Source organism: Ranitomeya imitator, chromosome 2 (assembly GCF_032444005.1).
Source record: "Ranitomeya imitator isolate aRanImi1 chromosome 2, aRanImi1.pri, whole genome shotgun sequence".
Taxonomy (NCBI): Eukaryota; Metazoa; Chordata; class Amphibia; order Anura; family Dendrobatidae; genus Ranitomeya; species Ranitomeya imitator.
Window position 1 is genome coordinate 840,358,643 of NC_091283.1, and position 26,426 is coordinate 840,385,068.

At 47.8% G+C, this 26,426-nt stretch overlaps 1 protein-coding gene across 4 annotated transcripts in view; it reads right to left on the reverse strand.

Annotated features, from left to right (window-relative positions):
• SORCS1 (sortilin related VPS10 domain containing receptor 1) overlaps window positions 1-26,426 on the reverse strand; it is an 810,676-nt gene that overhangs the window by 298,588 nt on the left and 485,662 nt on the right. For all 4 annotated transcript variants that reach the window (XM_069754250.1, XM_069754247.1, XM_069754248.1 and 1 more), the window contains exons 4-5: window positions 18,213-18,371; window positions 17,518-17,591 (exon numbers count right to left, since the gene is read on the reverse strand). In XM_069754250.1, coding sequence (XP_069610351.1) covers window positions 17,518-17,591; window positions 18,213-18,371 — 233 coding nt within the window. The remainder of the gene's footprint in view (window positions 1-17,517; window positions 17,592-18,212; window positions 18,372-26,426) is intronic.

Sequence of the window (26,426 nt, forward strand, 5' to 3'; positions counted from 1 at the left end):
TTACATGGTGTCCTGTATGGGTGCCACATGCGTCCCATATACTTTTACATGGTGTCCTGTATGGGTGCCACATGTGTCCCATCTACTTTTACATGGTGTCCTGTATGGGTGCCACATGCATCCCATATACTTTTACATGGTGTCCTGTATGGGTGCCACATGCGTCCCATATACTTTTGCATGGTGTCCTGTATGGGTGCCACATGCGTCCCATATACTTTTACATGGTGTCCTGTATGGGTGCCACATGCGTCCCATCTACTTTTACATGGTGTCCTGTATGGGTGCCACATGCGTCCCATATACTTTTACATGGTGTCCTGTATGGGTGCCACATGCATCCCATATACTTTTGCATGGTGTCCTGTATGGGTGCCACATGAGCCCCATCTACTTTTACATGGTGTCCTGTATGGGTGCCACATGCGTCCCATATACTTTTACATGGTGTCCTGTATGGGTGCCACATGCATCCCATATACTTTTGCATGGTGTCCTGTATGGGTGCCACATGCATCCCATATACTTTTACATGGTGTCCTGTATGGGTGCCACATGTGTCCCATATACTTTTGCATGGTGTCCTGTATGGGTGCCACATGCATCCCATATACTTTTACATGGTGTCCTGTATGGGTGCCACATGCGTCCCATATACTTTTATATGGTGTCCTGTATGGGTGCCACATGCGTCCCATCTACTTTTACATGGTTTCCTGCATGGGTGCCACATGAGACCCGTCTATTTTTCCGTGGTATTGCGTGGTATGGGTGCCACAAGAGGTCAATGTGCTTTTCTATGGTGTATACACGGATATAGAAACCTACTACTGTAACATTGCGTTGCTGTTCTTTTTGCTTATCGGGAGCCGTAGTACGGTCGTGTGGATGAGGATCTAGTAACGGGGTGCCAATACTATTGCAACATGCACTTTACCAATCACTTGAAATAAACAAAAAAGTTATAATGAACATAAAAGCGAAATAAAAACACAATCATCTTCACTGCGTTCCCCATCTCTTTCCATGTGGGCACATCTGTCTGCATTGCACGTCCATAAATCAGATTACGGTGTGATTAATATTACAGCCCGGAGGAGATGTCGCACAACAAGCAGAGGAGCAGAGACAGAAATCCGAGCCGGGAGCTCCCGGAACAAGCGGGTCCAGATCTGCACCAGACGAAGGCCTCGTCTCCTGGGTATTGGGAGAGTGTGAGGCGCGAGTTGTGTGTGTGACGCTATTTGGCGAGTGCAGACAGAGCCGCAGATGCTTCTCTCCTCCGTACACTAATCCAGCTGGCTCTGGCACTGCACAGCTGGGCAGCGCCAACTCCTATCCCCAGGAGACATGGGCTGGTGCTGATTCATCTGGATGCTGAAAGCCGTTCACTTTATTCTTACAAAATGCTAAAAGGTCAGTCGGAAAATTGCAGAAAATTAACATTTCTACTTGAGATGCAGCTAATTCGTCTGAAATTTGGGGGAAGAAAGGACAAAATTGGTCGACGTTCAGTTCATAGCTAAAGTCAGTAGACGACAGTGGGGTCAATCTACCCTACATTGGGCTTGAGAGTCTTTCTACAGATCACTAACGGCCACCTAATCCCCGTGGCCCTGACATCTGCCAGTGGCAACCCTACTTTATACTGAGGAGCCCCAATCTGATGGTATATAGATGGGGGGCTCATGGTTTGACCGAAAGACCAAGTTCTCTTTCCAATGGTTGGACATCGACTTACAGGGGTCAGTCAGCAGGCGGCACGGCACCTTTCAATTATTTGGCAGTGGTCACACCATTCCCTAACTATTGCCTGCGCCTTCTCTTCCAAGTTACAATGTATCACCGCCTGCGCCTTCTCTTCCAAGTTACAATGTATCACCGCCTGCGCCTTCTCTTCCAAGTTACAATGTATCACCGCCTGCGCCTTCTCTTCCAAGTTACAATGTATCACCGCCTGCGCCTTCTCTTGCAAGTTACAATGTATCACCGCCTGCGCCTTCTCTTCCAAGTTACAATGTATCACCGCCTGCGCCTTCTCTTGCAAGTTACAATGTATCACCGCCTGCGCCTTCTCTTCCAAGTTACAATGTATCACCGCTTTGCCTGATAATTTGCAACAATTGCTGGAGACACCAGATCATCCGATCCCCTCAACCGCTTGTGCCATGAGTGTCACCGAGACTCGGGGAGGTCAAAGTCTCCCTTCACGACTGCAACATTTTTGCGCAAGTTACAAAATATCATTGTTTACTTTTGAAATACAATTAAAAAATTACAGACTGATTTAACAAAAAAAAGTTTCTGCACCCGTGTCCATAAGATTACACTTCCTGGCGCAGCAGTCTGTCAGTGTCACCATGGAGTTTTAGCATTGTTTTACTTAATTAAGAGAACAAAAATGTAGCTAATGTCCCTATGATAACACTTCCCGCTACAGTGCCGTATACATTATATCATCGGATTTCTGGGTCTGAAATACTTCCAATTAAAATATAGCATTTGTCTCAATCACAGAGAAAAAAATGTGGTCGAATTAATTGCAATCAGATACAATGTCTCTAAAAAAGAGCTAAACTGCCTGAGATCAGGAAGTGTTGTCATGGGGATATTTGTACAAACTTCCTTTTCTAACTTCTATAAGGAAGGAAGATATTTTGCTGCTTCATAGATATTCGAGGGATCGATGAGGCTTTGTGGATGATATGATAAGGATGTTTTATAGATCTTGGGTTTGTTACTCATTGCTTTATTTTACATTATGTGGGACTACAAGTCTCAGAATGTTTTTCCTATGTCTGTGGGCTGACAGAAACTGTCACCATTAATATTAAAGTAGAAGAGTTGAGTAGAGTAGAGTATAAGAGTTGAGCAAATCCTTGGCAGCAGTCCCATCCCCCATTTCAGCACCGTGGACAGCGCTGTCAAGAACCACAAAGGTGGCCAGAAATCCCATCATGTTATTCATTTCTTGGACTTTCTTATGAATGACATTAAGTGGCGCAGGAATCCTCCACGACAGTGAAGACGTTGCAGGACCCAGGCCGGGTAATTGCAGCAGACACACTACCTAACATGTGTCATTAATAAGACATTCGCTATTATCTCCGCTGCAGATTCTGCACTTCGCTTAGAACAAGTGTCTCCCACAGAGAAAATCACGAGCAGAGAAGCAGATTTGTGTTTGATTGCGGCACTAAGTACGGGAATATTCAAATAGAACAACAGGGGGAGGAGGGCGCCACAATACAATGCAAAAAATTACAAAAATCGCTTTCAAATAGAAAGTCGTTTCATTGCTGGAAAAATAATTTACTTGACTGAAGAGAAAGAATTCTTTGGGTTTGAGCCGCAAGAGGTTTTGTGGATGAAAAGATCAGAAACTGCGTGTTTGTAAATTATTTATAATGGAAAAATCAGGAAATGTTACAGATGTGGTAGTACAGTGGTGGAGAATACAGCGGAGGTTGTTACTGAGATAGATGGCTGTACAGTGGAGGTTGTTACAGCGGAGGTTAATACAGAGGAGGTTGTTATAGTGGAGGTTGCTACAGCAGAGGTTGTTACATCAGAGGTTACTACAGCGGAGGTTGATACAGAGGAGGTTGTTATAGCGAAGGTTGTTACATCAGAGGTTGTTATATCAGAGGTTACTACAGCGGAGTTGATACAGAGGAGGTTGTTATAGCGGAGGTTGTTACAGCGAGGTTAATACAGAGGAGGTTGTTACAGCGGAGGTTGATACAGAGGAGGTTGTTATAGCAGAGGTTGTTACAGCGAGGTTAATACAGAGGAGGTTGTTATAGTGGAGGTTGTTACAGCAGAGGTTGTTACATCAGAGGTTAATACAGAGGAGGTTAATACAGAGGAGGTTGTTATAGTGGAGGTTGCTACAGCAAAGGTTGTTTCATCAGAGGTTACTACAGCGGAGGTTGATACAGAGGAGGTTGTTATAGCAGAGGTTGTTACAGCGAGGTTAATACAGAGGAGGTTGTTATAGTGGAGGTTGTTACAGCGGAGGTTGTTACAGTGGAGGTTAATACAGAGGAGGTTATTATAGTGGAGGTTGTTACAGCAGGGGTTGTTACATCAGAGGTTACTACAGTGAGGTTAATACAGAGGAGGTTGTTATAGTGGAGGTTGTTACAGCGGAGGTTAATACAGAGGAGGTTGTTACATCAGAGGTTACTACAGCGGAGGTTGATACAGAGGAGGTTGTTATAGCAGAGGTTGTTACAGCGAGGTTAATACAGAGGAGGTTGTTATAGTGGAGGTTGTTACAGCAGAGGTTGTTACATCAGAGGTTACTACAGCGGAGTTGATACAGAGGAAGTTGTTATAGCGGAGGTTGTGACAGCAGAGGTTGTTACAGCGGAGGTTAATGCAGAGGAGGTTGTTATAGTGGAGGTTGTTACAGCAGAGATTGTTACATCAGAGGTTACTACAGTAGAGGTTGTTACAGGGGAGTTTGTTACAGCGTAGGTTACTACAGAGAAGTTTGTTACTGAGACGTTTGTATTGTGGAAGTTGTTACAGAAGTGGCTATTATAGCAGAGGTCATTATAGTGCAAGTTGCTACAGCTGAGATTGTTACTGAGATGGCTGTACAGTGAAGGTTATTATTGCAGAGGTTGTTACAGCAAAGGCTGTTACAGCCGAGGTTGTTACAGTGAAGGTTACTGCAGTGGAGGTTATTATAGAGAAGGTTGTTACAGCAGGGTTGGTACATTGGAGGTTATTACAACAAAGGTTGTTACAGTGAAGGTTGTTACATTGCAAGTTGTTACAATGAAGGTTAGTACAGCAGAGGTTGCTACAGAGGAGGTTGTTACAGCAGGAGTTGGTACATTGGAGGTGGTTACAACAGAAGTCGTTACAGCAGAGGTTGTTACATCGCAGGTTGTTACAGCAGAGGTTGTTACAGCAGAAGTTACTACAGAGGAGGTTGTTACTGAAATGGTTTTACAATGAATGTTATTATAGCAGAGGTCATTATAGCGGAGGTTGTTACAGCTGAGATTGCTACTGAGATGGTTGTACTGTGAAAGTTATTATTGCAGAGGTTTTTACAGCAGAGTTTGTTACAGTGGAGTTTGTTATGGTAGAGGATAATTAACAAAATCCTTTTATTCCACTCTGCAGTCACCATTGTTTTGTGTGTCCTCTTTCGTGTGGGACTGCTGCACTTATCATTTCCTGGTCAGTCCTATAATCATGTTTTGAAGTATAGTGCAGTCTTAGCAGGGCAGTGCCTGGGAGTCTTCTGCAGTCTCAGCAGGGCAGTACCTGGGAATCTTCGTGCAGTCTCAGTGGGGCAGTGCCTGGGAATCTTCTTGCAGTCTCAGCAGGGCAGTGCCTGGGAATCTTCGTGCAGTCTCAGCAGGGCAGTGCCTAGGAATCTTCGTGCAGTCAGTCTCAGCGAGGCAATGCCTGGGAATCTTTGTGCAGTCTCAGCAGGGCAGTGCCTGGGAATCTTCATGCAGTCTCAGCAGGGCAGTACCTGGGAATCTTCGTGCAGTCAGTCTCAGCGGGGCAATGCCTGGGAATCTTCGTGCAGTCTCAGCGGGGCAGTGCCTGGGAATCTTCGTGCAGTCTCAGCAGGGCAGTGCCTGGGAATCTTCTTGCAGTCTCAGCAGGGCAGTGCCTGGGAATCTTCGTGCAGTCTCAGCAGGGCAGGGCCTGGGAATCTTCATGCAGTCTCAGTAGGGCAGTGCCTGGGAATCTTCGTGCAGTCTCAGCAGGGCAGTGCCTGGGAATCTTCTTGCAGTCTCAGCAGGGCAGTGCCTGGGAATCTTCTTGCAGTCTCAGCAGGGCAGTGCCTGGGAATCTTCGTGCAGTCTCAGCAGGGCAGTGCCTGGGAATCTTCTTGCAGTCTCAGCAGGGCAGTGCCTGGGAATCTTCTTGCAGTCTCAGCAGGGCAGTGCCTGGGAATCTTCGTGCAGTCTCAGCTGGGCAATGCCTGGGAATCTTTGTGCAGTCTGAGCAGGGCAGTGCCTGGGAATCTTCTTGCAGTCACAGCAGGGCAGTGCCTGGGAGTCTTCGTGCAGTCTCAGCGGGGCAATGCCTGGGAATCTTTGTGCAGTCTCAGCAGGGCAGTGCCTGGGAATCTTCATGCAGTCTCAGCAGGGCAGTGCCTGGGAATCTTCGTGCAGTCTCAGCGGGGCAATGCCTGGGAATCTTTGTGCCGTCTCAGCAGGGCAGTGCCTAGGAATCTTTGTGCAGTCTCAGCGGGGCAGTGCCTGGGAGACATTATGCAGTCTCAGTGGGGCAGTGCCTGGGAGTCTTTGTGCAGTCTCAGCAGGGCAGTGCCTGGGAGACGTCATGCAGTTTCAGCGGGGCAGTGCCTGGGAGTCTTTGTGCAGTCTCAACAGGGCAGTGCTTGGAAGTCTTTGTGCAGTCTCAGCGGGGCAGTGCCTGGAAGTCTTCGTGCAGTATCAGCGCGGCAGTGCTTGGGAGTCTTCCTGCAGTCTCAACGGGGCAGTGCCTGGGAGTCTTCGTGCAGTATCAGTGGGGCAGTGCCTGTGAGTCTTCGTGCAGTCTCAGTGGGGCAGTGCCTGGGAGTCTTCCTGCAGTCTCAGCGGGGCAGTGCCTGGGAGTCTTCGTGCAGTCTCAGTGGGGCAGTGCATGGAAGTCTTCGTGCAGTATCAGTGGGGCAGTGCCTGGGAGTCTTCCTGCAGTCTCAGTGGGGCAGTGCCCGGGAGACTTCGTGCATTCTCAGCGGGGCAGTGCCTGGGAATCTCCGTGCAGTCTCAGTGGGGCAGTGCCTGGGAGTCTTCGTGCAGTATCAGTGGGGCAGTGCCTGGAAGTCTTCCTGCAGTCTCAGCGGGGCAGTGCCTGGGAGACTTTGTGCATTCTCAGCGGGGCAGTGCATGGAAGTCTTCGTGCAGTCTCAGATGAGCAGTGCCTGGGAGTCTTCGTGCAGTCTCAGTGGGGCAGTGCCTGGGAATCTCCGTGCAGTCTCAGTGGGGCAGTGCCTGGGAATCTCCGTGCAGTCTCAGTGGGGCAGTGCCTGGGAGTCTTCGTGCAGTCTCAGCGGGGCAGTGCCTGGGAGACTTCGTGCATTCTCAGCGGGGCAGTGCATGGAAGTCTTCGTGCAGTCTCAGATGAGCAGTGCCTGGAAGTCTTCGTGCAGTATCAGCGGGGCAGTGCATGGAAGTCTTTGTGCAATCTTAGCGGGGCAGTGCCTGGGAGTCTTCCTGCAGTCTCAGTGGGGCAGTGCCTGGGAGTCTTCGTGCAGTCTCAGTGGGGCAGTGCCTGGGAGTCTTCGTGCAGTCTCAGCGGGGCAGTGCCTGGGAGTCTTCATGCAGTCTCAGCGGGGCAGTGCCTGGGAGACTTCGTGCATTCTCAGCGGGGCAGTGCATGGAAGTCTTTGTGCAATCTTAGCGGGGCAGTGCCTGGGAATCTTCCTGCAGTCTCAGTTGGGCAGTGGCTGGTGAATGTGGTACAGTGGAGACATCTTAGCATTTTGGTGACTCATGGAGGTGGCTTAGTGTAGCACTTTTAGTAATGCAGGGGGATAGATTTCAGTAGTGCGGAGCCTCGTGTATCAGGGCCTATTGTTGGCTAGTACAGTGCATTAGCCTTACTAAGGCAGTGCCTGGTGGTTGCAGAATCTTAGTAGGGCAGTACCTCGTGGTCTTGGCACATTTGCTCCAGCATTTAGGGTTGGTGTTTCATTTATTTTACCTTCACACTATAGTATGGATATCAGAAAAAACAATGGTCTACCAGTTTCCGAACAAACAGCGCCACTCCTGTTCCTGTGGCTGCACCTGGTATTGCAGCTCTGGCCCATTCCTGTAAAGAGCAGATGAGTTTTTCTTATCTCATATAACCCTTTTAAAGTTTATTTTCTACTTTCTACATAATACGGAAATCAACCTGCAGAGAGAAACCAAAACTGCAGAAGCCGCCATCATTTAGGCAGTGCCTGACACTATCTACAGAGGTAATATCCCATAAAAATAAGCGGAATGAGAACATGTTTTGCTAGGTACCTACAGCGGGATGACTGGATGAGCAGAAATACTTTAGCAAACATTATCTTGTCAAAATACAGCCATTACGTCTCTCCACTCCGCACATGATAATGGCTTTGTAATTCAATTATAGCTGCTATTTGTATTGAGGGATTTATCTTCTGCAAATATCTGCATTGGTGCGAATCTGCGACCATAAATCTTCAGCGCCGAACGAGATTATTCCGCTGAACGTTCCAGTTAGTAGCCGCACTCTTCTGTCATAATGTATAAGGAGCGGCTCGGGGTAATCGAACCATCCTACAAATGAAGGGAACTGACAGAATGGCTACGAGGCCCGAGCTCCGGGGAGCTTGCAAGTTTTAAGAGAAAAACATTTTCCGCATTTGGAAAGTTTTAGAAGAGCCATTATAGGGTTGTTTCAGCAGATGAATGGCCCTACGGCGTCCCAGCACAATATTCTTAGTTGTGAGGTGTATAAGTTCATATAAGCCATAGCAGAGCGGAGGATGTGGCGGCATTATCGGGCACGATAAGAAGATGCTGAGCTGAGATGCTTAGGCAAGATCATTTGAAATCAAAGACTAATGTGATTCTATCACAACAGATCCAGAGATTCGAAACAAGCCATAAAACCTGTACTAATAATGCTGCACCAGAAGCTGAGAGGCGCTGAGGATGTGGCGTCCACCGGACACTTGGAAAAGTGCTGTGCGCACCCAGCAGGTATCATATATAGGACCACCAAGGTACCTGAGAGGCGCTGAGGATGCGGCGTCCATCAGATGATCGGCCAGGTATTGTGTGCACCCAGCAGGTATCATACATAAGACCATCAAGGTACCTGAGAGGCGCTGAGGATGCGGCGTCCATCGGATGCTCGGCCAGGTATTGTGCGCACCCAGCAGGTATCATATATAAGACCATAAAGGTACCTGAGAGGCGCTGAGGATGCGGCGTCCATCGGATGCTTGGCCAAGTATTGTGCGCACCCAGCAGGTATCATATATAAGACCACCAAGGTAACTAAGAGGCACTGAGGATGCGGCGTCCATCGGATGCTCGGCCAGGTATTGTGCGCACCCAGCAGGTATCATATATAAGACCACCAAGGTACCTGAGAGACGCTGAGGATGTGGCGTCCATCGGATGCTCGGCCAGGTATTGTGCACACCCAGCAGGTATCATACATAAGACCATCAAGGTACCTGAGAGGCGCTGAGGATGCGGCGTCCATCGGATGCTCGGCCAGGTATTGTGCGCACCCAGCAGGTATCATATATAAGACCACCAAGGTAACTAAGAGGCACTGAGGATGCGGCGTCCATCGGATGCTCGGCCAGGTATTGTGCACCCAGCAGGTATCATATATAAGACCACCAAGGTACCGGAGAGGCGCTGAGGATGTGGCGTCCATCGGATGCTCGGCCAGGTATTGTGCGCACCCAGCAGGTATCATATATAAGACCATCAAGGTACCTGAGAGGCGCTGAGGATGCGGCGTCCATCGGATGCTTGGCCAAGTATTGTGCGCACCCAGCAGGTATCATATATAAGACCATCAAGGTACCTGAGAGACGCTGAGGATGTGGCGTCCATCGGATGCTCGGTCAGGTATTGTGCATACCCAGCAGGTATCATATATAAGACCACCAAGGTACCTGAGAGGCGCTGAGGATGTGGCGTCCATCGGATGCTCGGCCAGGTATTGTGCACCCAGCAGGTATCATATATAAGACCATCAAGGTACCTGAGAGGCGCTGAGGATGCGGCGTCCATCGGATGCTTGGCCAAGTATTGTGCGCACCCAGCAGGTATCATATATAAGACCATCAAGGTACCTGAGAGGCGCTGAGGATGTGGCGTCCATCGGATGCTCGGTCAGGTATTGTGCATACCCAGCAGGTATCATATATAAGACCACCAAGGTACCTGAGAGGCGCTGAGGATGTGGCGTCCATCGGATGCTCGGCCAGGTATTGTGCACCCAGCAGGTATCATATATAAGACCATCAAGGTACCTGAGAGGCGCTGAGGATGCGGCGTCCATCGGATGCTCGGCCAGGTATTGTGCACCCAGCAGGTATCATATATAAGACCACCAAGGTACCTGAGAGACGCTGAGGATGCGTCGTCCATCGGATGCTTGGCCAGGTATTGTGCGCACCCAGCAGGTATCATATATAAGACCACCAAGGTACCTGAGAGGCGCTGAGGATGCGTCGTCCATCGGATGCTCAGCCAGGTATTGTGCGCACCCAACAGGTATCATATATAAGACCACCAAGGTACCTGAGAGGCGCTGAGGATGCGGCGTCCATCGGATGCTTGGCCAAGTATTGTGCGCACCCAGCAGGTATCATATATAGGACCACCAAGGTACCTGAGAGGCGCTGAGGATGTGGCGTCCATCGGATGCTCGGCCAGGTATTGTGCACACCCAGCAGGTATCATATATAAGACCACCAAGGTAACTAAGAGGCACTGAGGATGCGGCGTCCATCGGATGCTCGGCCAGGTATTGTGCACACCCAGCAGGTATCATACATAAGACCACCAAGGTACCTGAGAGGCGCTGAGGATGCGTCGTCCATCGGATGCTCGGCCAAGTATTGTGCGCACCCAGCAGGTATCATATATAAGACCACCAAGGTACCTGAGAGGCGCTGAGGATGCGGCGTCCATCGGATGCTCGGCCAGGTATTGTGTGCACCCAGCAGGTATCATATATAAAACCACCAAGGTACCTGAGAGGCGCTGAGGATGCGGCGTCCATCGGATGCTCGGCCAGGTATTGTGCGCACCCAGCAGGTATCATATATAAGACCACCAAGGTACCTGAGAGGCGCTGAGGATGCGGCGTCCATCGGATGCTCGGCCAGGTATTATGCGCACCCAGCAGGTATCATATATAAAACCACCAAGGTACCTGAGAGGCGCTGAGGATGCGGCGTCCATCGGATGCTCGGCCAGGTATTGTGCGCACCCAGCAGGTATCATATATAAGACCACCAAGGTACCTGAGAGGCGCTGAGGATGCGGCGTCCATCGGATGCTCGGCCAGGTATTGTGCACCCAGCAGGTATCATACATAAGACCATAAAGGTACCTGAGAGGCGCTGAGGATGCGGCGTCTATCGGATGCTCGGCCAGGTATTGTCCGCACCCAGCAGGTATCATACATAAGACCATAAAGGTACCTGAGAGGCGCTGAGGATGCGTCGTCTATCGGATGCTCGGCCAGGTATTGTGCACCCAGCAGGTATCATATATAAGACCACCAAGGTACCTGAGAGGCGCTGAGGATGTGGCGTCCATCGGATGCTCGGCCAGGTATTGTGCACCCAGCAGGTATCATATATAAGACCATCAAGGTACCTGAGAGGCGCTGAGGATGCGGCGTCCATCGGATGCTCGGCCAGGTATTGTGCGCACCCAGCAGGTATCATATATAAGACCACCAAGGTACCTGAGAGGCGCTGAGGATGCGGCGTCCATCGGATGCTCGGCCAGGTATTATGCGCACCCAGCAGGTATCATATATAAAACCACCAAGGTACCTGAGAGGCGCTGAGGATGCGGCGTCCATCGGATGCTCGGCCAGGTATTGTGCGCACCCAGCAGGTATCATATATAAGACCACCAAGGTACCTGAGAGGCGCTGAGGATGCGGCGTCCATCGGATGCTCGGCCAGGTATTGTGCACCCAGCAGGTATCATATATAAGACCATAAAGGTACCTGAGAGGCGCTGAGGATGCGGCGTCTATCGGATGCTCGGCCAGGTATTGTCCGCACCCAGCAGGTATCATACATAAGACCATAAAGGTACCTGAGAGGCGCTGAGGATGCGTCGTCTATCGGATGCTCGGCCAGGTATTGTGCGCACCCAGCAGGTATCGTATATAAGACCACCAAGGTACCTAAGAGGCGCTGAGGATGCGTCGTCTATCGGATGCTCGGCCAGGTATTGTGCACCCAGCAGGTATCATACATAAGACCACCAAGGCATATGAGAGGCGCTGAGGATGCGACGTTTATCGGATGCTCGGCCAGGTATTGTGCGCACCCAGCTTGTATCATATATAAGACCACCAAGGTACCTGAGAGGCGCTGAGGATGCGGCGTCCATCGGATGCTCGGCCAGGTATTGTGCGCACCCAGCAGGTATCATATATAAGACCACCAAGGTACCTGAGAGGCGCTGAGGATGCGGCGTCCATCGGATGCTCGGCCAGGTATTGTGCACACCCAGCAGGTATCATACATAAGACCACCAAGGTACCTGAGAGGCGCTGAGGATGCGTCGTCCATCGGATGCTCGGCCAGGTATTGTGCACCCAGCAGGTATCATATATAAGACCACCAAGGTACCTGAGAGGCGCTGAGGATGCGTCGTCCATCGGATGCTCGGCCAGGTATTGTGCACACCCAGCAGGTATCATATATAAGACCACAAAGGTACCTGAGAGGCGCTGAGGATGCGGCGTCCATCGGATGCTCGGCCAGGTATTGTCCGCACCCAGCAGGTATCATATATAAGACCACAAAGGTACCTGAGAGGCGCTGAGGATGCGTCGTCCATCGGATGCTCGGCCAGGTATTGTCCGCACCCAGCAGGTATCATATATAAGACCACAAAGGTACCTGAGAGGCGCTGAGGATGCGGCGTCCATCGGATGCTCGGCCAGGTATTGTCCGCACCCAGCAGGTATCATATATAAGACCACAAAGGTACCTGAGAGGCGCTGAGGATGCGTCGTCCATCGGATGCTCGGCCAGGTATTGTGCACCCAGCAGGTATCATATATAAAACCACCAAGGTACCTGAGAGGCGCTGAGGATGCGGCGTCCATCAGATGCTCGGCCAGGTATTGTGCACACCCAGCAGGTATCATATATAAGACCACAAAGGTACCTGAGAGGCGCTGAGGATGCGTTGTCCATCGGATGCTCGGCCAGGTATTGTGCGCACCCAGCAGGTATCATATATAAGACCACCAAGGTACCTGAGAGGCGCTGAGGAGGCGGCGTCCATCGGATGCCCGGCCAGGTATTGTGCACACCCAGCAGGTATCATACATAAGACCACCAAGGTACCTGAGAGGCGCTGAGGATGTGGCGTCCATCGGATGCTCGGCCAGGTATTGTGCGCACCCAGCAGGTATCATACATAAGACCACCAAGGTACCTGAGAGGCGCTGAGGATGCGGCGTCCATCGGATACTCGGCCAGGTATTGTGCGCACCCAGCAGGTATCATATATAAGACCACCAAGGTACCTGAGAGGCGCTGAGGATGCGGCGTCCATCGGATGCTCGGCCAGGTATTGTGCGCACCCAGCAGGTATCATACATAAGACCACCAAGGTACCTGAGATGCGCTGAGGATGCGGCGTCCATCGGATGCTCGGCCAGGTATTGTGCGCACCCAGCAGGTATCATACATAAGACCACCAAGGTACCTGAGATGCGCTGAGGATGTGGCGTCCATCGGATGCTCGGCCAGGTATTGTGCACACCCAGCAGGTATCATATATAAGACCTGCACAATATCCAAGAAGCGCTGATGTTATAGCACCAGTCAGAAGCTTGGTCATGTACTATGCACCCCCAGCAGGTTTTGCACACATTTCCTTTTCGTATTAAGAACATTGGTGTCCAATACTGGCCAGGTAGCTGAATGATGTCCATCAGACACTTGTCAGAACGTTTTATGCCCAATGATTTCCAGGTAGCTGAGAGACCCTGCTGTGGCACGCATCGGGTGCATGATGGGGCAGCGTGCATGCCCAGAAGGTAGTGTGAGCAGTGCCTATTGGGTAGTTGGGAGATGCTGGTGATGTGGCCCATCAGATGTTTGACCAGGTGGTGTGCACACCCAGCACGTTTCATGCACAATAGTTGCTGGACAGCTGAAAGGTGCTGGCGATGGGGCACCTGATGGACACTTGGGTCAGGTATCATTCATTTAACTTATGGGAGGGTGAAGTAGGAACTCATCAGTTGCTTGGGAGGGCAGCATGCATGTTCACCACGTATCATGCACAATACCTGCCAGCTATGAGGTAGCAAAGAGGTGCTGGAGATGTGCTGCTACTTGGATGGTTGTCCAGGTATCTCACACCTCTCCTCATTAGGACAGGGCACATATGTGACACCTACTCATCATGCCCAATACCCGACAAAGCGTCAGTCAGCTGCATCTCTCAGCTCTCGGGGTAGCAATGGAAGGTGTTGGACATCCCCTTTTCGAGACATGGGTGGTCTTGACTCCTACATCCAGGTGCTGTGGGCTGTCTTTGTTGGTAAGATTTCTTCTGAGCAGCTCTTTACCATTATCTTCCATAAAGCTGCTTTCTGGGGTGTGGTCATCTGTAGGCTCTGGCCGTTTCCTACGTTAGTTCTCCTCGGCAGTCAATCACGATGAAAGAACCATCTGATAATTAACAACAGTCCCAAATTTGGCAGGAGGGTCATGTTTTTTGCCATCAATCCCGGCAATGTCCTGATCCAAGAATGTTCATGTCTGGTCTTGTTTGTTTCTGGGGAGGGATTGAAGGGAAACAGTTGACCGTTCTGATTTTACAGACAGTGATGTTGGTAAGTGACCCGCTCTATCCCTCTCCGTATCCAGCTACGTGCTGTAACGAACCTTCACATATTTATCAAGACGTTGTGAGCAACAGAGGAGGTTGTTGACTTATTGTAAATCCTGAACAAAACTTTGTCAGAATCCAGAAGCAAGGTCTTCTCGCCTGATACTCGTAGTCCGACCTCCTGATTTTGATCCCTTGCTCGTCTTCCGATTTCAGCTCTGTCTTATGTTATGATCTCTCAGACGCTGACCGTTCTACCAGTGATCGTTTGGTTCTTTGCTCCTTACTCTTCCATTACCACAGACTATTCTAGCAGTGTTCCCACCACAATCAGTGACTACTCTGTGGACCACGACTTGGGAATCCGACCCGTGAAGTCTTGACGCTTTTCCTGAGTTAAAGGTGGAAACTCATTTCTGCACTTCAACTTCCCGTCTTGCAGGACTCTTAAATTCTGTCCCACCCAGTAGATCTGGAGCCAAAAAAACTTGTTGGTGCGAGGCCATGTAACCACCGAGATATGTCACCGGACATAATGTCATCAGAGTGCGCCTGATATTGTGCCAACCCAATGGGGTCTGAAAGTAGAGGAGCTGCAACCGTGGGCAGGAGATGGATGCTGGAAAGGGCAGGAGCGAGCAAGGCCAAGTCCGACCACGGCTGAATATGTCCACCGCAGACCTGCAGGACTGGGAGACAGATTTACCACAGACAATATTATACCGGCCAACATGACGGCTACAGCACCCATCGGTGACAGGATAGCCCTCCGGTTATTACAGGAGAAGGCCAGCGCTATGAAGATAACACAACACATCGAGGAGCACTATGCTATTAACGTGGAGCGGCCGCCATCATGACGGCTCATTTTACATTGCGGAAATTTTCTGCTACATTTCCTACAAAACGTATCACAATTTGCTCAGGATTCCAGGTGCGGAATTCTCTCAGTCAATTATGTCTGTTTTTGGGGAAGGTTTGGCTAAAAAAAAAAATCTGAAACATGGCTGCTAAACAAAAAACTTAGAAAACTCTTCTTAGTCATTTGTATTGTACATCCGCTTTGCTGATCACATGTTCAGACTTTTGAACATTTTTTTGCTGCTACAGGTTCTAAAAATGCCCGGTGTAAAAAAAAAACGAGAAAAAAAAAAAAAAAAAAAAAAAACATGCAGGTTCTAAAAAATGCCTGGTGGAAAAAAAAAACAAAAAAAAAACATGCAGGTTCTAAAAAATGACTGAATCAAAAAAAAAAAAAAAAATGCAGGTTACCCTGCGGAAGTTTCTTCTGATAGAATCCACTCCAAACTATTTATTGACTAAAAAAATGCTGCACAAAAAACAACAATTTAGGAACAAAAAAAAAAACTCTTCAAAATTCTTCACAGACACTTCAAGAAACAAAATACTCCCCAAAGAAAAAAAACACATTTCCTGAAGCTGTTTCCATTTAATAACTCATCGTTTTTGACAGCCTCAAAGTACTCAGTGTGAACATAACCTTTGAAAAACTTTAAAAAAACTAAAAAAACTTCCAGAAAATGTCTGTAAAAAATGCTCTACAAATTTACTGGAAAAACATTGAAAAAAAAAAAGTGCTCAGGAATTAGCCAAAAACACTAAAAAAAATGCTTCCAAGGATTAAAGCATTTTCTGCTTGAAGAAAAGACATTTTCGACCATCAGAAAATGGATGCAGTGTGAATACAGCCTAACAGTCCTCTGAGCTACAACTTCAGCTCTGCTACGTCCGCACCTCGCTACATCTTATGTCTGCTGCATCCAATATCTGTGACCTCTATACCCGATCGATCCCGGGTCACGGATTACACAGATGAAACGTTTCCTGGCCTCCCGGGAGTCGCAGCGATCCCTCACATTGATATTCTCACGCCGTTCCAATTACCGTAAATTGATACTATTTTTTTATTTTATTTTTTCCGACAGATCATTTACATTTCTTCATGGAGAGAATACGCCTTTCTCTTCTCCATATAATTACAATCTCGCCATCGAGCGCAGGGGCGAAACCTTAGTTCAATTTTCTAAAACTTCCCCCCCATATAATAACAATAAAACGTTACATTTGTATCCTTTTCTGGCTACAATGTATACACATAGAACGTCAGTAATAAGCACGTTCCCATTCGGCGGCACCATGCTCACTCTCACTGGCGGCGTACATTAATTAGGGGCTGCCCACGCCGCTCGTCACTGGGGGGCCACGCGTTCTAGTAAACACTGATATGAATAGTCTGCGTTTCTGGCTTTTATATTGGATTAATAATCTAAAAGCCTTTTCCAAACACTAAATGGATTCCCTGTAGTCACATAATGAGACGTAACCCTGCAGATCCGCAGCTCAAGACTAGAAAACCATATGTTATGCAGGAGGAGTCTGGGGAAATTTACCCCAAATTTATTACTACCTTAGATTGGAAAATTGTCTGTGGGGCCCAGTGCAATTATTACCTGATGAATTGGGTAATTAGAACTTTACAGGGAATGTCCACCTTATAGCATCATTTCTTTTTTTTTTTTACGTTATATAATCAAATGCAGATATTTTAATGGTACAGAGCTCCAAATCTTCTGCATGAAAGTAAATGATAAAATTCATGCAGCCGCCACTAGAGGGAGCTCACTGCATACAGATTTATCATTGAGTTCGATGTGTAGGTTGTATGCAGAAAGCTACTGAGCTCCCCCTAGTGGCGGCTGTAGGAAGACATTATTTCTTCTTTTTCTTTATGTCTTTTTAGTAGATTTTGTAGCTAAAATTGGCCCCAGAAAAAAAAAATAAAGTGTTGAAAATGTTAACATGTAATTTAAAGTGACATTATCAGCAATGACTACCATTTACATCTATGAGTGTATCTGGAATACAGAGACCAGGAGACCCAACCAAAGCAAAGCTAAAATTCCATATATCAAGATCTTACCAATAAAATCGATTTGGCGCCACCGATTCACTTAGAAGCAGCCAACGTCTTCCAAACTCTGATGAGCTGTACAACTGGGGGGAGAAAAAGAGGAAAAAAAGTCATAATTAGCCAATTATGGCCGACAAGTCTCACCGCAGCAGAGGACGTCTCTGCTCAACACTGAGAAGGGGTTCAGGACAGTCCTCCTAGACTGGAAAATCCCAAAATGATGATCAGCAGATGATCACCTGGTGTCCCGCAGAGAAAACGCTCAGAGATCACATGTGATCGCTAGTGGATCCCTGCCAATAAGTGTTCCACAGCGCCACCACAGGGGAAATGAAGCATTACACGATATCTTACCTCCATTCACATCCTCACATTTGACACAGCAGCCGCTGGTAAACTTGTCCTCACTTGTATGGACAGACGATCGCTGCACATCTGTGGATCTGTGCGCTGAAATACTCTGTGCTGCTGTGTTCCCTGCCACTTGTACATTGTAACTATAACTCTGACTCATTCCTGTCCTGAATTACTCTGTGACTCCGGGGTCCTTACTCCTTCAGCTACTTAACCGGATCTCCCACAAAATCGAAGCGCTGATTTCCTGAAATACTCTGTGCTTCGGCAAACTTTGACCCTTTCAACGCATAACTCTCAATGGGACATCATTGAAGGTTTCTTTTGCTTTCAGTCTTGGACTCCATTACCTTCTGGTCTTGGCTGTAGGCTAGGATCCAGTCCTCCTGCTTGGGATGAAACAGCAGGCTCTGGATGTAGAAGTTGAGTCTGTATTTCTGATAGGTGGCCCCTTCATCCGAGCTGATCATTAGGCTGCTCTCAATCTCTGGGTCAGTCAGGAGCATGATCTGCAGAAAGGAAGAAGAAGAAGATGGCGTATACAACATTGTGAGTGTTTTTCAATGGTCTGATACACAATAATTTAATGTATACAGCTCCAATGCAGCTTTATGTGTTTTCCTGGCAACAGACTACGCCAAACCCTACGTAGTCCAATACCGCAGACATGCGTCCTTCAGTCTGTCGCTGGCGTTCAGAAAGTTATTGTGTAGACACATAGGTCTGCATAGGAGCTGTATACACAAAACGGAAGGAGATTTCCTAATATTTTCCATGTTTAGTTTGATTGTAAATTTTTCCACTTCTATAGTTATTTTTTTCGAGCCAGTACCCTCATTGTAAAGCGCTGATACAATGTTTCTATCCCTTCTCCAAAGACCTAGCGACACAATAACTAATTTATAGCGACTGTTCCCAACATTAAAATTCTAATCAGAGCCGAGCGAGAATTACGGGATAATCTGGCGCTGCATTATTTATGGCATTGTGCTCCGCGGTTTGCCTTTTTGTATTGTGTAAAGAATAGAAAAAGTAATAAAAGAGAATTAGCCTCCAAGTCCAATTCAGATTGCGCATATTAATGAAATCTCACCCATTTCTGCTCCGTCGGGGTATGCACGACTTAATTTGGCGATAATGTGCGCCGTCGCTTTAAATTTTTTTGTGGTCATCGTCATTTTAACGACCGGGTGAGTTCATTGCTGCTAACGACAATGTAACCTGTCCCAAGACGCTCGCTAGAAAAGTGTGCAGCAAATAAAGCCTGGAGGGAAAGTGAGAAGTCAATAGCGGATATGTTAATGGCTGCACGCAGCAGTCGCCCAGGACTAATCAGGCAATTAATTATCGTATACAGGGGGCAAAGCAACCAGAAAAGACGCGAATGGAACCATTCACAGCCAAATCGGGCTTGGAGAACTAAAAGTCCCAGCGTGTTCCTAGAAAAGCTGGGTGACACACAAGGATGACTAATGCAATGAAAGAGTGCTATGCCGGGGGCCCCGGACCCCCATCACTGACCCAAGATGGGGAAACGTGCTATGGGTGTCGCTGTCTTTACATCTGTAATGTCGGGGGGGCGGCCATTGTACCCGTGTGTTCAAGCAGAAGAGTTTAGGTTGTGCTCATATAAACAAGTGCATCACTGGTTAATGCCTATTGACAGTGGCATCTAAGGGGTTACACGGAGAGAGGTGGCACGTCTAATAGTAAATCGCCCCCCTCCACTTCCTACAACCAGGGCGGTGGTAGCGGGAGGGCAGACGGGGCAATTGCCCAGAGTCTCCGCTCCCCCTCTGGGCTCCGGTGTCCACAGCATTACATTGATGATGCATCTAGTCCACAATGGTGAGAAAGTCAAGTGACCATGATGTCACCACAGGTCTTGTACGCTGTGGGGCTTCAGAACCTTTGGTGGCATCATGATCATGTGTCCGAGATGTCACCAAAAGCCCCGTACCGTGTGGGAGTTTAGAAGAACTAAAGAAAAGGTGAGTATTCTATTGTGTGTGTACTGTGAGGCTGTGGCCTCTGATACAGCTAGGGGGCGCTGTTTGTTCTCCCCAGAATGTGCGTGCAGACGGATGAAGTCAATAGGTGTGCATGAGAGTCACGGATCTCCGGTCCGGGTTTTCCAGGTGGCTGAAGGCCAAAGGTTTGTGTGTGTTTAAAAGCCCTGCAGTAAGGGGTATGGGTGTGTCAGGCCGTGTCAGGTGTCTGGCCAGGTGTGCGAGGGGCACGTCAGTGTCAGTCTGGTGTGTGCTGGTCTGCAGAGTGCATGGAGGCCAGCAGAGCCAGCACCCAGGGCAGCTGAATAGCCCGGCACCCGCAGCGTACACAGAGATGCAAGTTGTCCATGGTACTGGTCTCGGATGTGGACAGTCCTGTGCCCAGAGGTGGATATCCTGTGCCCGTAGGAGTCGGATGTGGATAGTCCTGTGCTCGGAGGTGGATGTCCTGTACCCGAAAGAGGACTAGCATGTGTAACGATTGCAAACAGGTGGATATGGTGCCCGGCTGCTATCCGGAGGATATCCTGAACTGTGTACGACTGTGTGAGTAATGAGTCTGTAAGAGACTGTGATACAGTGATGCAGGACACCCACGAGAACTAGTCAGAGGAGGGCTGGCGTGAGTAGTGTCTGCAACGTATGAGGCTGTGTGTACGGAGACGTATAGAGACTGTGAGATGGCGTGCGGTCGCCCAGGGAAACTGGACAAGGGAAGTCTGGCCTGTTTAGGGACCGCAAATCTGAAGCCATGTGATATGTATTACATTGAACTGGTGTAAACTGATCACTGAGGTTGTATGCATTTATGTGAAGTGGACTTTGATGCTGTGAAGAAACACATTAGAAGAGACTTTTTGTGTTTGAATTTGTGGGTCACTGCTTCTTCACTGCATACGATGCTACTGCAGCTTTACAGTACGTATGTGTATATGTATATATAAAGTATGTGCTCTGTGTACAGATGCGTCTGTATGTATGTGCTGTGTGTATAGATGCGTCTTTATGTATGTGCTTATTCTATGCATGCACCTGTATGTATGTGCTCTGTATACACGTATCTGTATGTATGTGCTCTGTGTATGCATGCATCTATGAATGTGCTCTGTGTATCTGTGTATGCATATCTGTATGTATGTGCTCTGTATACACGTATCTGTATGTATGTGCTCTGTGTATGCATGCATCTATGAATGTGCTCTGTGTATCTGTGTATGCATATCTGTATGTATGTGCTCAGTGTTTGCATGCATCTGCTCTGTGTATACATCTATGTGTGTATACATGTGTGTGTCCTATATGCCAAGAGTGTGCAAAGCAGCTATCAAAGTAAAAGGTGGCTACTTTGAAGAACCTAGAATATAAGACATATTTTCAGATGTTTCACACTTTTTTGTTAAGTATATAATCCCACATGTGTTAATTCATAGTTTTGATGCCTTCAGTGTGAATGTACAATTTTCATAGTCATGAAAATACAGAAAAATCTTTAAATGAGAAGGTGTGTCCAAGCGTTTGGTCTGTACTTTATATGTGTCACATACGGCGTGTGTGTAAAATCCACATTTATAAATGTTGTCAGTGAGAACAAGAGTTCAGACGACTTCAGTATTGTCGATCCCGCTCATTTAACCGTCTGAACTCCGTGAACGTAGATGCAACTGAAATGTTTCTGTGTGACGGTGCAATGAGTGAGCATTTAAGCCCCACGTTAAACTTCTGTCCAGGGCTCCACTTTGTTTAAACCCGGCCCTGCGTGCAACTCAACTGCAGGAGAGTCAAGGCGCTGTGATAGTAGCCAACCTAGCGCCTAACAATGCCCCTATGGCTGCCATGTTGGTCTTAAAGGAAAAAAATAGCGGCCCTTTTATTCATCCATCTCCCAAAAACTGCAATTAAAAGGGAACAAAAAATTGATCTCAAATTAGTGAAAATAAAGTTCTGACTCTCGGCATATGGAGACAGAGGTATACATTTATTTATTCATTTTTCTTAAAGAATTGATTTTATTGAAAAAAAAATAAGGAAACTGAAATTTCTTTTTTCCGTGATCGGACCGACCAGTAACAGAAACGCGTCACTTATCCTGTAGGGTCAACGCTGTAAAACAGCAAAACCTAAAGAACACTCTCTAAATAAAAAAAGTTAATGAAAGTTTTTCTCTAAGTGATACATACCCAAAAATGGCGCCTTCAAAAAACACAACCTTTCCCCCCAAATAGGGCGAATAAATATAAGCATCGGTGATGCCACGTCCTGTCCCTCATGAGACTACAGAAGTCGCCACCATTTCATCTTTAATATCAAGAAGAGATCAGACACGAACATGCTGAGACTTGTAGTCGCCGCAGCTGCTCACAGCACTGTGTCTCATGGCTGCTCGGCTTGGTGCGGCCTCCATAGAGGTCAATGTTATTTGATCTTCCACATCAAAGAGCGAAAAACCAAGGACAGGAGGACGTGCGGACGTCTACAGAGACACTGATGACAGCGGCAGAGGAATAGTGAGCGGGAGGGAGGAAGGAGAACGCCAATGTCTGCGTCTGCGACCACGTATCTATCGCTCAGAGCTTTACACGTTGTGGGTATAAAGTCCTCTCTGCTTTATAAATCCACTTGTAATGACGATCCTTGATAATAACCGAAACACAAAGTGTCCCCCTACTGAGACCCCAGCGATTAGCTCTCATCTGTAGAGAAATTTGGCGGTGTCTCATTTCCAAACAGCACTCCTACAGGGGAAGTTAGGTATAACACTGTGGTGCCCATGAGGAATGAGTAAATCGAACCTTAACAAAATTTTGCAATTTGATTTGCTCATTTGCTCAAGCAAAAAAGAGGACGATTTTGCTTAAATCTTTTTTTTAGGGCGAAAATCGGTTTTACAAATCAAAATAAAAAATATTTGAAGGCCCATCCTTCACCCACACCTGGACCTCCGCTGGCTCGTTTCCTTTCCCAATCTCTTCTCTTCCATTTTTACCCTTCAGCACCTCCAGCATTTACTAAGCCTCAAGTGGTGCCATGACGTTGCATGGGAGAACGAGCCATGACATTGCGTGAGACCTAATGAGCACAGTGCGCTCTGAAGAGTGAAAAAGACTGAAAACAGAAGGGAGATCAGAAAGAATCCAGTGGAGAAGGACTGGGGGGAGCTGTATGGACAAGTAGATCAGCAGAAAGTTGTTTTTTTTTTTACTTAATTTTTTTTTATCGCTTTATTTATTATGCTCTTGGCTCTGGAGAGACCTCTCAGGGTGTGTAATAAATGTTTTTTTTACCAGCAATTCCACTGACGTAGAATAAAATCAAAGTAAATTGAATTTCTTGGCTGCATTCGAGCAAATCCAACCAATAGAGTTTCAGCAGATCCTCTCCTCTCTAGTGCTCATACATATGAATGGGTCATCCGTGCAGTACAGGACAAGTGCTCCCGATTCAGGACAAGCTCTCTTGATACAATACAAGTGCTCACGATACAGGGAAAGTCCCCCCGATACAGGGCAAGTCCTCCCGATACAGGGCAAGTCCTCCCGATACAGGACAAGTCCTCTCGATACAGGACAAGTCCTCTCGATACAGGACAAGTCCTCTCGATACAGGACAAGTCCTCCCGATACAGGACAAGTGCTCCCGATACAGGACAAGTCCTCCCGATATAGGGCAAGTCCTCCCGATACAGGACAAGTCCTCCCGATACAGGGCAAGTCCTCTCGATACAGGACAAGTCCTCTCGATACAGGACAAGTCCTCTCGATACAGGACAAGTCCTCCCGATACAGGACAAGTGCTCCCGATACAGGACAAGTCCTCCCGATACAGGGCAAGTCCTCCCGATACAGGGCAAGTCCTCCCGATACAGGGCAAGTCCTCTCGATACAGGACAAGTCCTCTCGATACAGGACAAGTCCTCTCGATACAGGACAAGTCCTCCCGATACAGGGCAAGTCCTCTCGATACAGGGCAAGTCCTCTCGATACAGGACAAGTCCTCTCGATACAGGACAAGTCCTCCCGATACAGGACAAGTCCTCTCGATACAGGACAAGTCCTCTCGATACAGGACAAGTCCTCCCGATACAGGACAAGTGCTCCCGATACAGGACAAGTGCTCCTGATACAGGACAAGTCCTCTCGATACAGGACAAGTCCTCTCGATACAGGACAAGTCCTCCCGATACAGGACAAGTCCTCCCGATACAGGACAAGTGCTCCTGATACAGGACTAGTACTCCCGATACAAGACAAGCGTTCCCGATACAAGACAAGTGCTCTCGATACAGGACAAGTGCTCCTGATACAGGTCAAGTCATCCCGATATAGGACAAGTTCCCCTGATACAGGACACATCTTCCCAATAAAGGACAAGTCCTCCCGGTACAGGACAAGTCTTTGTAACCACTCTCTGCTCTGGATAAGAAAGCAAGATCCTGAACAGATGACCCAACTCAATAAACTCAGAATTAACTCCGGTGAAATATACCTAATCCAGATCTTTCACTTCCTCTATTTCACAGGCGTCAAGCAAAAACCTCTATAAATGTATACACAGGGATGGGCCAAAGGTTGTTATTTCCCTAAATGATCCTCGCTGGGTACGCTATTCCGCTGCTTCTCAATGCACCACCATGAAGCACATCTGAGTCCCGGCCATAAACCAGAAGAAAGCGACTCGTCTGAGTGCATTAAAACCGCCGTTCATTATGTGCTGGGCATCCCATGCCTCGCAGGTTACATTGTCTGTATACACACAGGGCTTCATTAAAACTTTCAAGAGCTTTTTAGCAGGGTGATAAAAATACCTTTTAGCCGGAGTACTGTAGCATGACAAGCGTGGCGGCCAGGACTGCTGAGAAGAGCTGCCAACGCTCAACCGATGAGCACCACAATAAACAAGAAATTGGAAGTCAAGATGATGTACAGTGCGGAGTCCGGGAATGAACACAGCTGTAAACCCGTTGTTACATCGTCACGCTTCATTCTACACGAGGAAGTCAGCTCTGACAAGGCAGCCAGCGGTCCTCGGAGGCGGAAAATGATCAATGGAATGACGAAGAACTGTTATGAATATCTCATCCCATAATACCAGATTTTCTAACTACAAATATGCATCCAAAGCTGGGTAGCTTATTTCGTTTTGACCGCCAAATCAATAATCTTGGACTGCCTAGCTTCATAGCGGTACATGTGGCCACTAGAATTGTCGATAATTTGCATGCAGTGCCACGCCCCCGAGGAGCTGCTCTATACAGAATTTGAAAGAGCCATCAACTAGTGTGTGGAAAGACCCTTACAGGCAGGAGCAGAGAAGAGCATCACATCTGCCTCCTGCACTTATATTTTATCTTATAGGGCAAACTGGTCAGTGGATCAATCATAGGATGGGTTTGAAGGCCAATCTAAGGTCCAAACGTCTCATCTAACTTCCAGTGTGCAGCACTTTACCATAAAACCTTGTGCCATATTCAGACTGATTAGTGCTCTGACCCAGCTATCTATGGACTATAGTCTCCTTACTTAACCCCTGGATGACCATTCTGATTTCATCTTGGACTACTATATATGGTAAAAGGGGCAATTTTGATTTGGACCTGTTGGAACCACATCACATATAACGGCTGACTTGAGAGCATTCACCTAAAACCAGTTTTGGCAGATTGACTCATCTCTAGATCTGTTTCTTTCCTAGTTTGTTACTCTCAATTTCTGACCCTGGAAAGTCTTTTTTTTTTCCCGCAGCTCTCTCCACCAGTCAGCGCCTATTCTGGAAACCTCTGGAGTGAAGTCCAGATCCCCGTAGAGGAAAGACTTTGCTAAGCAGACTGCTCTGTGCAATTGCCGACTGCAGAAGGCTGATTTTATCAGTCTAGCCCTGTTTTTGGTGGTCTCTGGGTGGGTCAATTATATGGTATGTAATGACTCCCCCCATATTCGGGGGGCGCTACACCTGCATCTATTATGAAGCAACTATGGCTGCTTTGTTTACAGACATCATCACTGTCCCCATTGGGCTCACAATCTATATTTCTTATCAGTATGTCTTTAGGTGCTATCACATTGCATTCCTGCACCCCGTTTAGTATATCGTATGCGCCGATGGGTGTATAATTTTCGAATGTGTACGTCTACTGAAGTCGGACACTCAGACATAGTAGCTTGGGTCCGAGTGTCCTCCTCCAGAATGCACGTTTGCTCTTCCGGCACTATTGTAGTCTATGGGCAGTCGGTTCATAGGTCCGAATCCCATTTTGCAGATGGTTCAGACATAAGCCCTGACGAGACCACCGTACGGGTGCCAGAACGGAAGCACCCACTGAAACACAGGGAGAAAATACAAACTCCTTGCAGACTATGTCCTTAGTGGGATTTTAGCCCAGTACCCCAGCGCTGCAAGGCTACATGCTAACCATGGAGCCACCATGCTACCCACTGAACTGCCGTGCTAACCATTGAGACAAAGTTCTAACCACTGAGCTACAGTGAGTCAACATGCAAACCAGTGAGCCACCATGATAACCAGTGAGCCACCATGATAACTAGTGAGCCATCATGCTAA